Raw genomic sequence first — 13,301 nt, forward strand, 5'->3', positions numbered from 1 at the left:
GTGATGAGCAGTGATGACAGTCTCCCAAAATATAATCCACAAGCGAATATACTTGAGAGGAACACTCTCCCAGAGGTAATTCAGAGCATCTGAAGGCAGGACCCTGCTCTCAGTCGCTGTCTGGAGAAGCCTTCACCTGTGCCCAGAGGCCACAGAGAACGAGGGGCAGCACTTGTCTCGATACCAAGTCAGCCTTTGTGAACATCCATCTCCCCATTAGCTATTAGCGAGTCAATTAAAACTTGAAGTGCTCCATAAGAAATGGAACACGTACCCTCCTGTGCAAATGGGGGACAGGGTGAAGAGACTTGAGAACCTGTTGCTAGTCAGAGCCACACCTACTTTGTAGAGGCCTTAAACCACAGCTTTTAAGATTATGCTTTTTCCAAGCACTAGCTTTTTCCTGAACTAAGCACAGGCTGGAATTATTCATGCACCTACACCACTTTTCATGAGAATCACACTTCTAAAAGATCTCTTCATTACATGTTTTAATTAAACAAATACAATCCAGAAATCTCTTATATGAACAACTGGTACTAAGCAGCCACTTCAGCCAGTATTTTTGTAAGTTTAGAGGCCGCCAGTCAGGGTCACAGCCCAACGGATAACCAGACAGCCTGCGAAGCCATTTGTACTGAGCTCCTAGCAAAAAGTAGGGAAAGACACTTCAGGAGCAGCAAATCTCATTTTGTGTTTATCCATTCTACCAGCAACTAAAAATTCATTTTTCAGGTAGCTGCTTTTCTGTCCCAGTATTTTCTGAGCAACTGCTGGGTTTTTGTTGTCTCCCAGAGCAAGTCTTTGGGAGAGAAGTTCATAATAAGGCCTCGTACCAAAAATTGATCCAGGATAAGTCCATAGAAATAAAGATCCTGAACATAATCAAAGTAGCTGCAGAGAAGACAGACTGCATCTGTCATATATTCAACACCATGCAGACTTCTCCTTTTAATAAATCCCGGAAATTTGGAGCAATGATCCTGTTGCAGTTGACTTAACACACTCACACGTGGGATTACACACTTCATTCTCTTAACTTGCATCTGCTTTTATATCTGAATGTGTAACAGTTGCTAAAGTATTTTCCACATCAATGCTGCTTACCAGCCCCCACCAACAGAAGACAGTGTATGCACAGTTCACTTGGAATTCACATCTTCAGAGCATCTGTGCTTGAAACTGCCAGCACAAAACGCAATACGGTTCTGCCCAAAGACAACCAGCCACAGCCATGTCTGATGCAGCAAGCTACACGTCCACTGCACACAGCTGCAGCTATCCCCGGCTCCACACAACGGGCCGAGCTTCTACACTGAAAGGATTTCGAAAGGAGGGCTTTTTCATTTCAGATATTCTTATTCATTGCTCTTAACATGACAAGCTGGTTGCAGCAGAACACAGAGTACAGTCGAACACCTGCCCTGAGCAATCAAGCCCTGCAGTCCCAGGAACTGAGTCGTCCGAGGAAGCCTTGAGAATTGCACTAAATTCTCAGCCACCTCTTTCTCCCTGCAACCTCTATTTTAAAATGTGACTGGCAATTCAGAGGCACATCGAGTCTGCAAACACAGCAACCGCCCCATGGGCGGAAGGCAACCCACACATGGACTCCACAGGGAGGTACTTTGTAGCGACGGAGACTCCTTAAAGTAAAATTATAACAAACAACTCAGCATTTACTTACAAAATATTTCTTTGCCTCCATTTACCATACATAAGCTGTATAGCTTCAGTACACAGAACTTGCAATAACTAACGGTTTTGTTTGAAACGACCTCCACGCCGCAGATCCCAAGCGGCCAGGCAGGCGCTCGGCTGTGTGCCCGTGACAAGGCGACTGCACTTCTATAACCTCAGTCATCAGCTGCAACAGCCACACAGCACTGCCTGTCATACCTGCTGTGTTTTCTGTTAATTTTTTTTTAGGTTTTCCCAGTCTGAAATCTGTCATTTGTGCAAATGCACAGCCTGACCCACAAACCCCCTACCCCTGGTTTACACACAAGCTCATCATTTCCGACACTCAGCGGATGTCTGGGTTTTGCCAACATCCAGACAGCAGCTATCAATTATATCTGCAATAACCAGAGGGCAAAATTTCATCTTTAGGTAGACAGCATTATTTAAAACTAATCCAATAGACTAATCTTTCAGCTTTCCACAATGTTATTCTTCACTAGAATCTGCTAAATTAAGATTTAGAAAACAGAAAAATAATAGTGGGAGGGAACCTTACTTGTACAGGTAGGAAAGCTTTCATGGAAAGACACAGCGACCAACATTAAAGCTCATGTATCAGGCAGTTTCAGAGGTAGGCAACCAGACAAGTGTTTCCCAGCATTATGCAATTTTTTTCTCCAGCTACTTTTGCATTCTAATTCAGATTTGATGTTGACTCAACATCAAACTGTCCATCGGCAGTATCCAATCTAGTAAGTACTTAGAAGAAATAGCAAAGTACTTTCACAGATTTCTCAACCACAATATTTCTTCACTCTTATGTAGTGTTTTTCCCTGTTTGCCACTAAATTAAACTCATAGTTTTGAAAAAGGCCAAACAGAGCTTCATTTTAAATCTGTACAACTTTAGAAGTGTAATAAGTATAAAATATTTTCTTTACACATATTGTTATTAAGATGAATAAAATACACGCTATCTGTTCAGCTATACTCAAGCGCCCAACCCATTCTCTAAATCAAATTTTAAGTTCAGGATATATCCTAAAGTTCCTGTCTTTCTGGTTTAGCATGACCTTTAGACTGAAGAATACTTCCTCTGCGATTCTGCTAGGAACGCCTTCTGTATATAGCAAGTCTGAATAAAACCATGGCAAAGGATATCTCAAAGCATATCAGAATAAACAAACAAAGAAAACAAAACAAATAGTTCAAAGCTGCTGCTGAAAGAATAAGCAATCTGCAAAACTGCATTGTTACAAAAGACTGAACTTAGCAACAAGGGGGAGAAAACACAAGCATCCTCAAACATTAATAACTGAAGTTGGTCTTAAGCCAAAAGGCAAAATTTAGCCTCGAAGGAGAACATTTCTAATACAAAAGCATATCAATTTAAAGAAATCAGAGGAACAGTATTTTTGCTGTCTGAACAATCCACTAATCCAAGTGCAAATAACTATGTGTATTAAGCTTACACAAACTACCACCTAGATACTTATTTTGGTACCCAAGCAGCTTCATTTTCAGAAATACTACACATACAGAACCCAACTATTTTATTTATTTTTAAACCAAAAAACACTAATATGGAAATTTATAAATATAAAACACTCAATGTCCACTACATCCCACAAATAAATATTGACATACAATTTTTCTGTAATCTGAGCACTTTGTTCAGTTAAAAGCTGGTAACAAGATGAACTACGCAGTCAGTGCGTTTTCCTTCTTACTTGAGTTGTCTCCTGGATGAGAACTTCTTTTGAGGTAGGCACCGGGTAAGGCTTCAGGGCAGCCTTTATTGTTGCAAAAATGAAATCCGTGTGTTCCTTAATAACAGTATCCAGGTAGTCACCTTCTGGGTGTGATCTGTAGTACACTGTAATCTCATCTGTAGGAACCAGATTTCGCTGTAGGATTCACCAAATATACTATTAGTGACAGCAAGGTGACTTTTACATATACCAACTAAAAAAAAAAAAGGAATACTTGTTAAGTTAAAGGGAAAAAAAACCCAACAACTACCTTCGAAAGATATTTACCAGACATTTTCCACAAAAAGTTTAGAATAAAACAATTCTTTTGTCAGAAGGGCAAGAAAGAGGCTGGGAACATGGTGAGTTTTTCCTCAAGAGATAATGACCAAACAGTGTACCTTACTCAAAACGTCTCACTTCCACCTTCATTTGCCAACTCACCCCCACAGTGAGCTGAAAGCCTACCAAATACCAAATGTAGTGAAAAGTTTTTCTTGATGCACAAGAATTTTACTAGCATTTACGCATCCTGTTACTCTGAAATTAAGCAATTGTTTAATAAAGAGCTGAGGGTTTAATCGGTGACCTTTTAACACACAAGAGTCTCCAAGACATTTTGTACGGTTTTGGAAGGTGGTGATCAGGCTTTGAAGTTTTTACACTAGTTATGTCACACCTAGCACACCAACTTGTACTTTGGGAAAAAAGCAAATAATTTGCGTTGTACGCTTATTAAAGCTGAATTACAAAATTCTGCTTCAGTGAGAAAATGGCTTCAAGGAAAGAAATAGCAGCCCCAGCAGCAGCACAACTTTGTTTCTAAAGCTGACTAAAAGTAATGACTGCCCTACTGCCAGTAGTAGTTACTGTGGATCCAAATATGTGGGTTGTTATGTGCACAGTTTTGTAACAGGAGTGGGCATGAAAGACTGACAGAATAAATGCCCATTAGCATCATGTTAATTATTAGGGAAGATTAAGTATTTTGATATTCATTTAAGTCAGAATAAGTTATGGCCTTATGTAATTACAGAAGTAAATTTAAACCATCCAACAACTTGCGAGAGTGTTTTCTTTTCATGGCCACGTTCCTTCCTGTTTTTATTTTTTTATTTTATACAGAAATAAAGCTACGTGGGTTTATATATATATATATACAAAAAAATATATAAAACCCTATTCTGGTACAAATTTGTCATTTTTCAGTCTTATACTGAAGATTCATGAAGTCTTAACTGTACAGATACCTTTTCCTAAAAACACATCCCATGACAATTTTCTCTACACACCATTTAGAGCTCTTGCAAGATTTCTTCAGGCATAAGTCCGAAAAAGATACAAATTCTAGCACACTGCCACCAAGTTAGTCAAGTAGAAAAACCATACGTGTATCTTGGAACAACACACTCCACGTTTGCAATGTGTATGTGTGTGAGGGGATTGTTTTCTGGGTTTGTTGTTGTTCGGGGTTTTTTTCAAACTTCCAGGTTCTGAAACCTTTAGAATTCTTTGTACCAAGTTAAATATTACTTTATGTCCTCTCCAGATTAAAGGTTTTTTAGACTGTGACCATACTTTCGCAGCACAAAAGGGAGATAGTGATCCAGCTCCTTCTGGGTTAGCATTGTAGAGAGAAGGAAGTTATATTGGTTCAAAGTGCTTTAACATCAAGGTCAGGCAGCATCATTTCTATGTATGAGCAGAAAAATTTAGAGTGGAATCCTTGAGGTACAGGTATACAAATTTGTGCCTGAAATGCCACCTGCAATTTGCCAAGACACCAGTTTGTTCCTTTTCGCAGTCCTGGGCTCGGATGTGGGGGCTCTCACGGCCCGGCTGATGTAACACACCCGAGCAGAGGTGGAACAGAACATAATTCTTGGCCGGAGGCAGCACGGGCCTGAGCACCGCTCAGCGGGGACTGAACCCCTGCTGGGTGGCTGAAGGCAGAAAACAAGAAGGGCTCAGCAAAATCTAATTAGTTAATTCACTGTGGATGATATATAGCACGCTCACTGTTCAACTCCAGCTACTTAACAATATGGGAATTCAAAACAAAAATAATGATTTGTAATCATTTATGTCCAAACAGAAAGCTATATATAAGGAGAAAATGATACAGGACTTCATGTTTAATTAAAAAGGTCAGTTTCTACTGCACATTGCCCAAAAATTGCTTAAAAGTTAATTGAAATGTCTTGTTCCAAACCACTGCTTCCTAACCTTTTTGCGAAGTTTCTGGATGCGATTAATCACTTCCCGGGCAACTCCTTCATCCACCATGGACTGGTCTGGGGTGACATCTAGCAGGACCAAAACCTGAGGCAATGCACAGAAGACAGCCGAGTAGGTGACACACACTGGAAACAAGCTAGCAGTAACCCAGTCAGAAGTGCAGGTGCATTGTTATAGAGCTCCTCACTTACAAAATATCACGTTTAATATTTCCAAAATTCAGAAGATCAGCTCCTGGCATTTGTTGAACTACCTGAACACACACACAAACACACCCCCCAGCTTTCACCTCACCATTTTCATATTACTTCTAGAGGAACCCTTCCATTCATCAAGAACAAAGAAGTAACCAATAAAATACCTGAGCATCAGAATGTGCCTCGAACTGGGCAGATCCTCCTACAACCTGATACATGAGGCGAAGATCTTCCCCATGGAGTTCATGGCCTTCTACAACAATGGTGCCTGCAGAATCACCAGATGAAGGGCATCTCTTAGAACCACAGTAAAAAAATTTTCTATTCAAAAAGCTTTAACAGGTATCAGGCTTCAAAGACATAAAATGCGGTTTATTTGCAATACAGTTAACCAGCATTTAAGTAAGAAACACTGAACTATCGTCCCACATTCCGATTTTTCATACAAGAGCTTCTACAGGCAGAACTCACTCAAATGCAGCTGCTGCAACAACTGTGCGTACCATTCCAATGACAAGAAACAGAACTTCAAAAATAATCCAGAGACTCGACTAAATCAAAATTTACATTTAAGCAGTTAGCTGAACAGGTACAGCTGGAAAATTCACATCCACTTGTAAATCTGCAACTGAAGCAATGCTTTTAGAATAAAAATCATTGCACATTACTCGGCTCAAATCTGATTCAGTCCTACAAAACAGGTCACTGCTTCACCTCAGCCCTCCAGAGGAGAACAGCGTAAGATTAGTATACATGGCCACTGCTAATCTGCAGTCAACAGAATAATAAAACCCCAACTTTCCTCCTATTCTCATTAACATAATATTTAATAGGGAACAGGGATAACAACGGGGAAGTAGGCCTTAAGTTCTCCTAAGCCCACAGAAGGATACTTTTGCATCTGTTCCTGCAAATGCTTCATTAATAGACACAAATTAAGAGCAATTGGCTTTTTTTTTTTCTGATGAGCCAAAGGATTTTTGCCGTTTTTTTTGGTCAACATTGCCATCGTTAAGTGGCTTGTGCCACCACGCACCCGTCTCCTGGAACTCCTCCAGCTGCTCACTCCTCAGCTCTTTGATCGCAGCCATGACAGGCTTGAAAGCCCCTTTCAGACGCTTCCCAAGCACCATGTGGTCTGGTTCTGCTCTCAGCCGGACTCCGTACTTATCTTTATTAGTAGATAGTGTCACTTGACGTACGTTAAGTTCCTACATAAATACACCAAGAGGAAAAAAAAGCAGCTAAAGAATAGCTGTGGAAAGGGCACAAAACCAGGGGCCACAGTACAAGGGGGAAGTCATAAATCTCAAGCTGCAAATTTTTTATGTCGCTGTCTCTTATGAACCAAGTAATTTGCCAACACTGCAAGAGCAAATAAAGCCAAGCAAACTGAAACCATCCTTCAGCAGAAGACCCTACCCTCCTCCTTCAGCCTTTAGGTAGACATTTGTGCTATTAATAGACACCAGTCAGCTCAACTCAAATCAAATCCCTATTCAACGGCCTTTTTTATTTTACTGTTACAACTGCCTGAAGAGATAAAACTATTACCTTTGTGTGCAATGGCATTAGAAAATGGCCTGACAAAATTCAGGAAGAAAAATTTTGCTGAAATAGTCTTTTCAGTATGCATTTAACCATAAAACTGTAACTGACGATTTTATGGTTTAGGCTTTACAAATGCTACTGCCTCATTTTGTCTCTTTCCTTATCTGTTTCTTCTAGGTACTGACTGTACAGAAGACCCCTTGGCTCAGACGAAGCTCTGTCTGTGCTCTGCAGCACAAGATCAGTGCGCTGGAGTAGCCAAAAAACCTTATAAAACATGCATGAAGTTCAGGAGGGGCCTGAGATCAAGGATGTTGCTTTGCCTTGGGCATGCCCACGTTTTACAAGTAATGCACGCTGGTTTTGTCCCCGTATGTGAAGGGCAACAGAGTGGTGCTGTGGAAAGTTTTACAGAACAAGAGATTAAAGGACAGTGCTAGAACTCCTTGGGAAGAATGCTGAAGAGGGATACAATTGATTGAGATTTGAAAAATTATGAAAGAGGTGGGTAAGGAACGTACAACTGTTATTTGCCAAGTCCCCAAACAACCCCTTGAGTAAGGGACCAGGCAGCGGAAACAGCAGGAGACTGATTTAAGAGAGATCGACACACAGGTAGTTAACCCTTCGAACTTGATGCCACAAGAGGAGGTAAGCAGAAGCGTACCTCCAGCTTCAAAAAGGAATTAAGCTCGTAGCAGTAGGCACATGAGCAGAGGTTAAAGGGAACAGGCAGGCCCGTGCCCTCGAGCATCTTTAATCCAATAGCTGCAGATGGCGAATACAACAGCAATCTACTGCGAGAAGCGGCCTGGCGCTCCTGCTTTCTCTGCATGGACCGTGCCACTGCAGGAGACAGCACCACGTGCTAGGTCAGCCACAGGCCTAAATCACTAAGTCATTTCTTACATTCTCAATTACAAATGTTTTCCTTATCACATAAGCACATTAAAAACCACCATTAAACCCCCCCCAAAGCTTACTGCATACCCTGATGACCGTACAATGACAATACACAGCAAACCTCTCCGCTCTACACTTGATTGTGTCCAATGAACAAATGGCATTACAAATGTTATTAATGACAAGAAAAAATGTCTTGGTATACCTACTGTAAATAAAAGCACTGTAGCCTAGCGCTATTTTGTGTCTTCAAGAGAGCTGGGTTTTTCCCTGCTTTGTAAAGCCAAGAAAGAAACACAAAGCGGGACTTGAGACCTAAACTTGCCGTTTTGCAGAGTCTCCCTCTCTATTCTTCATGTAACGTACCAGGGACGGTCCTTGGAAAGCTCTAATTGCCAACAGGCAACTCTTCTACAGGTACAAAGCTGCATGTATCTGGAGCACATGTCACTAATTCGGCAGGTTTTGTCCATCAGGCTGCCCAACACTTCAAGCATTTTGCATTTAAATCTCCACTAGAAAGCTGTTAAGAGTTCACATCAACATGATCCAGAATCACCAAATGCATTTGGCAAGCAAGTTGCTCCGAGTCGTTTAGGAAGCAGAAGTAAATGGTAGCGTCAGCATGACAGGACTAGCAAGTAGCCAAACATTTAGATTGAGAAATAATGCCTACATACAGCCTCTGAGCCACAGTAATTCCCTAGGAAGTCCTAGTGACACGAGTAGCCAAGAATACAACTGCATCTCATTTTATTTAATACATCTTTTAGGAAATTTAATGAAAATCATGTACTTTAGAAATTTGGTTTTAATGGGGTGCTGCTGGAAATGAGCCCACACGTAGTAAATGACAACCTCATGGGTAAAGAAGAAATAATAACCCAAAAAACAGCACAAACTGAAAGATGACTTTGGGCCCGATTAGATAAATTACATAAAAGCCAGCTCCATCTGGACAAGTTTTCTATACTAATCAGATTAGGAAACCATTCTTCTGTATACATTATCAGTTAAAAAAACCACAATGACTCTTCAAAAAACAAGTCTGTATCTTAGGCCTGCTTATACCTGCCTCGAGGTAGTGGTCTGACCTGAAATAGTTCTGAATTTTACCTCCCCAATAGATCGAAATCAGCTCCTTCACACACCTTTCCAGTCTCTCACACACAAACTAAGGCAAACCAGTCCTTCCCGTCCCCAGCTGGAAGACCCGTACATCCAGATATTCCCACCTACAGGGCCTGTCGCTGGTGCCATGTGCCAGACACGACCAGACGGACCGCCAGCGCCGTTGTGCCCGACTCTCAGAACAGAGAAAGAGAAATGCCAGTGCTGCGCTTCAGTGGGGATGGGCTCTGAGAACATCCTAACACGGAAAATAAATATTGATTACGTAATAGTGTAGGAAAAAAAAACAGCGATGGACCACACGCTGCCACAGGTCACCTGTCAGTTAATTCAGCCCATTCCCGGCTCAGTCTGCCATGTCACGCAAACACCGTCCGTGCCATGGAACGCCGGCAGACCTCGGACGTGATGAAGAAGTCAAGTTTTCTCTGGTTTATTACAGCCATACTTAGGGGTGGGGGTTGAAGGGTAGATGCAAATAAGATCCTGGTTGTGCACAGAGTAAAATTTACTCTGATAGAACTTTTCACTGGGAGTAGGTAGGAAGAGAAGTTCTGAACTGGGCTTGTAAAAGGCCTCAAATACTAATGAATAAAATGCAAATGCGTTCAGTTGCTAAAAGTCTTCTGGATTTATTTCATTTTGTGAGCTAGGCTATTTTTGCATAACAACTCTATACTCTGGACAGTTCTAACATCAGAATCCATTTATTAAAATGATTTGCTATGTTCTGATGAGGAGAGAGTAAGACCACAGATCAAGGACGACAGCTACTTCTGAAAAGGCGATGAATTAAGTTTTCCAAGTATTGCCAAGCGTATTTTTCAAACTTTAGCCAGCAACTGCATGAAATTAAATGGTGTCTTTTTTCTTACAACTTACCTCTGGCACCTGCAAATTTACTAGAAACACACTTCTGGCAGCAACTAAAGGTTCTAAAGCTCTGAAGATGTAGGAAGTTGAACAAAGCTGCAAACACAGCCCAAGTGATACTACCCAGTCTGCCTGTATCCACTGACCTCTTCAGCTCCGAACCACCCCAGTAAACAACTAGATTGATTGCTATGTAATACACTGAAACACATAGTAAGCTTCAGCATCAGCTTGTTGAATTTTAAGATACATAATAAAAATATGACAACAGACAATATTTTCTATTTGTGCTTCCATAAAAATATTTGAGTTTGCTATGACTCATCTCCCTGTAAGACACACCTTAATTTTGTCTGCAGTAGCAAATGAATAGAAATTATAACATACCTATGCACAATCTGATTGTGTAATAATTTATCAAATTGTTAGGTTCCTTTATTACCTTTTGCTGATGTAGAAGCTGACAGCAAATTTTGTCAACTATCTTTTTGGAAATAATTTAATCTCCCTTAAAATTGGATTATGTAAAGTCCACAAATCCAGTTTTCAGATCAAGAAAGTGTGATAAGACATTAACCTAAATTTCACAGCATTCAGCTATTGAAAAGATCCAGGTATTGAAACGATTAACAGTAATAGCAATCCTGAATTGAAGCATCGTAACTGGCAAATCTAAGAGAAATAACCAATTAGTTAACATGACTGAAAAGCCTTACAATCCGACTTACAAATCAACTAAGATTTTTTAAAGTTCTCTTAGTGCTCAATTCTTAGGAATCTGAAGTCCCACAGTAACTAAAAGCAAGAAGCATACAACACTGATGTACAAGTCCCATGCACTGGGCCATGACCATGCTTCAGCTGCCCCCAGCAAAAGTTTTAGAAGCCTTCCTCAGATGTATATTTAGGACTGGGAAAAAGGATGGAGTAACATATAATTAAATAAGGGAGGTCCTCCACCGCTTCGGTCACCTCTCGAATTCTGTGACTGACATGGCTGTTCTCACCAGCACAAGTGAGGTGGGTTGATCCTGCTCAGGCAGATGCAGGTTTTTGTTCCCTTTGTCAAGGCAAAGCAGCTGTGTTGACAACGACAACTTGAATTAATAAAGTTCTGATACATTTTAAGCACGTGACTAGATCTTCTGTTACAGAACCCTCTGAAGACACCTTATCAAATGGAAGAAAGAATCCTTACCCTACCAAGGACAGGCAAAGGGAAAAAAAATCCTTTGATAGTGAACTGCCAGCGGTTACTATAATAGAAAAAGAACTTCAGTCTCCCTTATCTGTAAAGACCTGTTTCACTGGCTTTAGAAAAAGCAAGAGACTACAAACACTTAAGGAAAAAAAAATCTATTAAATTGAAAGCATCATAACATCATACTTCATGTAATACCAGCATGTGTTAAATAAAGCCATTGGAAATGACTCTGTCACGAACATACATAAACTGATGTAGGAAATGACAGATTCTGACAAATGAAAGATGATGGGAAGGTCAAAGGTCAATTATTAGTAGAAATACATTTTATTTAATAATCCAGAGACCATTAAAGAGAAACACAACCTAAAGACACATCCCTAAACCCACCAGTCCTTTATTATATTAGCACTTTAGAAGTGCAGAGGTCCTAAGGTGATACAGCATGGAAAGCATTTCCTGAAGACAGAAATAGGGCAGCAAGTTCCTCTGCAGTGTCAGAGCCAAAGCTTCAGTGCCGGGGGTGGAGCTGAAGGAAAGGAGCCACCCTGAACTGTGGAGCATCCCTACACTTCCCACCTGATCACTCTACTTGAACACGTAACAGCTGCACGCTAATGACAGTAGCTGGGAAGTATGGTGGGGGTAGACCAGGCAGAATTAAGTTGCAGCACTAATCTGTTCTTAGCATATATGCTACAAGCACCTAAAATACAGGAAGGGAGCAGACTTCAGAGGAAAATGAAAAGTATGTTCTATGGCTCACCTTTCCAGACGTGGAATTATCAGGGGAGGGAAGGAAAGGAAGTCTTTCATAAACAGTTCAGATGTACAACTGCATTGCTGTTCAATTGTGTTTTTTTCTTCTAGTTTTTGCTCATTTAAAGAGAGATTGTTTCAAACAGGAAGATTTGAGAGGGCAAGACATGAGATAGCTAAGCTTGCACTGCACAGGCAATCAGAAACTGTATTAACACTTGTACATGAAATCTCTTGTAACAGTTAAGCTGCTGATATTTTGATGGACTGTTAGTTTTTGTACTGCATGGTACTTAACTTCCCTAACAAGGACCTTGCATTGAGGCTAGCATCCCTTCCTCAAACATTTTTATCAGGAGGTCTTGAAGGGCAAAGCCCATCTGAACAATTACCTCAGTGGTTTTGTTTTGCAAGATCACTCCTTCAGTTCTCATCCGAGAGAAAAGCTGGCATGTATTCTGCCCCACTGCATTAAGAGCCACACACAAATGCAATGAGATTGCATAAGGGAAAGACTGAACTGACAAATAATACACCGAAATTATTGTCACAAAGTAATCCCCAATTTATATTCAAGTCTAATGCATGCATTCTGCCCAACATCAACATCAAATCAGCTCCTTTAGGAGTCTGCTTTCTTAGCAAAAAGCTGCTGTTCAAAATGCAATTCTTTCCTCCCCAGAACACACACAGTTACAAAGACGCAGTCTTGGCTTATCTCCCCCAGGAACAGAATGAAACATCTGGGTGAAGAGTGATCATCTCTATCGATGAGTGACTACTGCAGGAAGAAAATCAGACTGCTCAGAAAGAACAGCATTGCTTAACCAGTCTGCCCCCTTCCCTCGCTGCCTTCCAGAGCGGTTCTGAAAGGCCTCCAATCCTACAACGGGGATGATATTACTCTTAACTCCCCATTCAGAGAAGCAATTATAAAGCCCCTAGGCTCTAACGCTGAGAAGTTACACACAGTATAGCTCATATCAAATGCACGATCATGACAGATCTACT

General features: G+C 40.8%; 1 protein-coding gene across 2 annotated transcripts in view; it reads right to left on the reverse strand.

Moving 5' to 3' along the window:
• Nucleotides 1-13,301, reverse strand: part of IARS1 (isoleucyl-tRNA synthetase 1) — a 112,523-nt gene that overhangs the window by 13,330 nt on the left and 85,892 nt on the right. For both annotated transcript variants that reach the window (XM_056338669.1, XM_056338670.1), the window contains exons 27-30: nucleotides 6,906-7,080; nucleotides 6,034-6,137; nucleotides 5,661-5,756; nucleotides 3,414-3,590 (exon numbers count right to left, since the gene is read on the reverse strand). In XM_056338669.1, the coding sequence (XP_056194644.1) occupies nucleotides 3,414-3,590; nucleotides 5,661-5,756; nucleotides 6,034-6,137; nucleotides 6,906-7,080 (552 nt within the window). The remainder of the gene's footprint in view (nucleotides 1-3,413; nucleotides 3,591-5,660; nucleotides 5,757-6,033; nucleotides 6,138-6,905; nucleotides 7,081-13,301) is intronic.

Source organism: Falco biarmicus, chromosome 4 (genome assembly GCF_023638135.1).
Source record: "Falco biarmicus isolate bFalBia1 chromosome 4, bFalBia1.pri, whole genome shotgun sequence".
Lineage (NCBI taxonomy): Eukaryota > Metazoa > Chordata > Aves > Falconiformes > Falconidae > Falco > Falco biarmicus.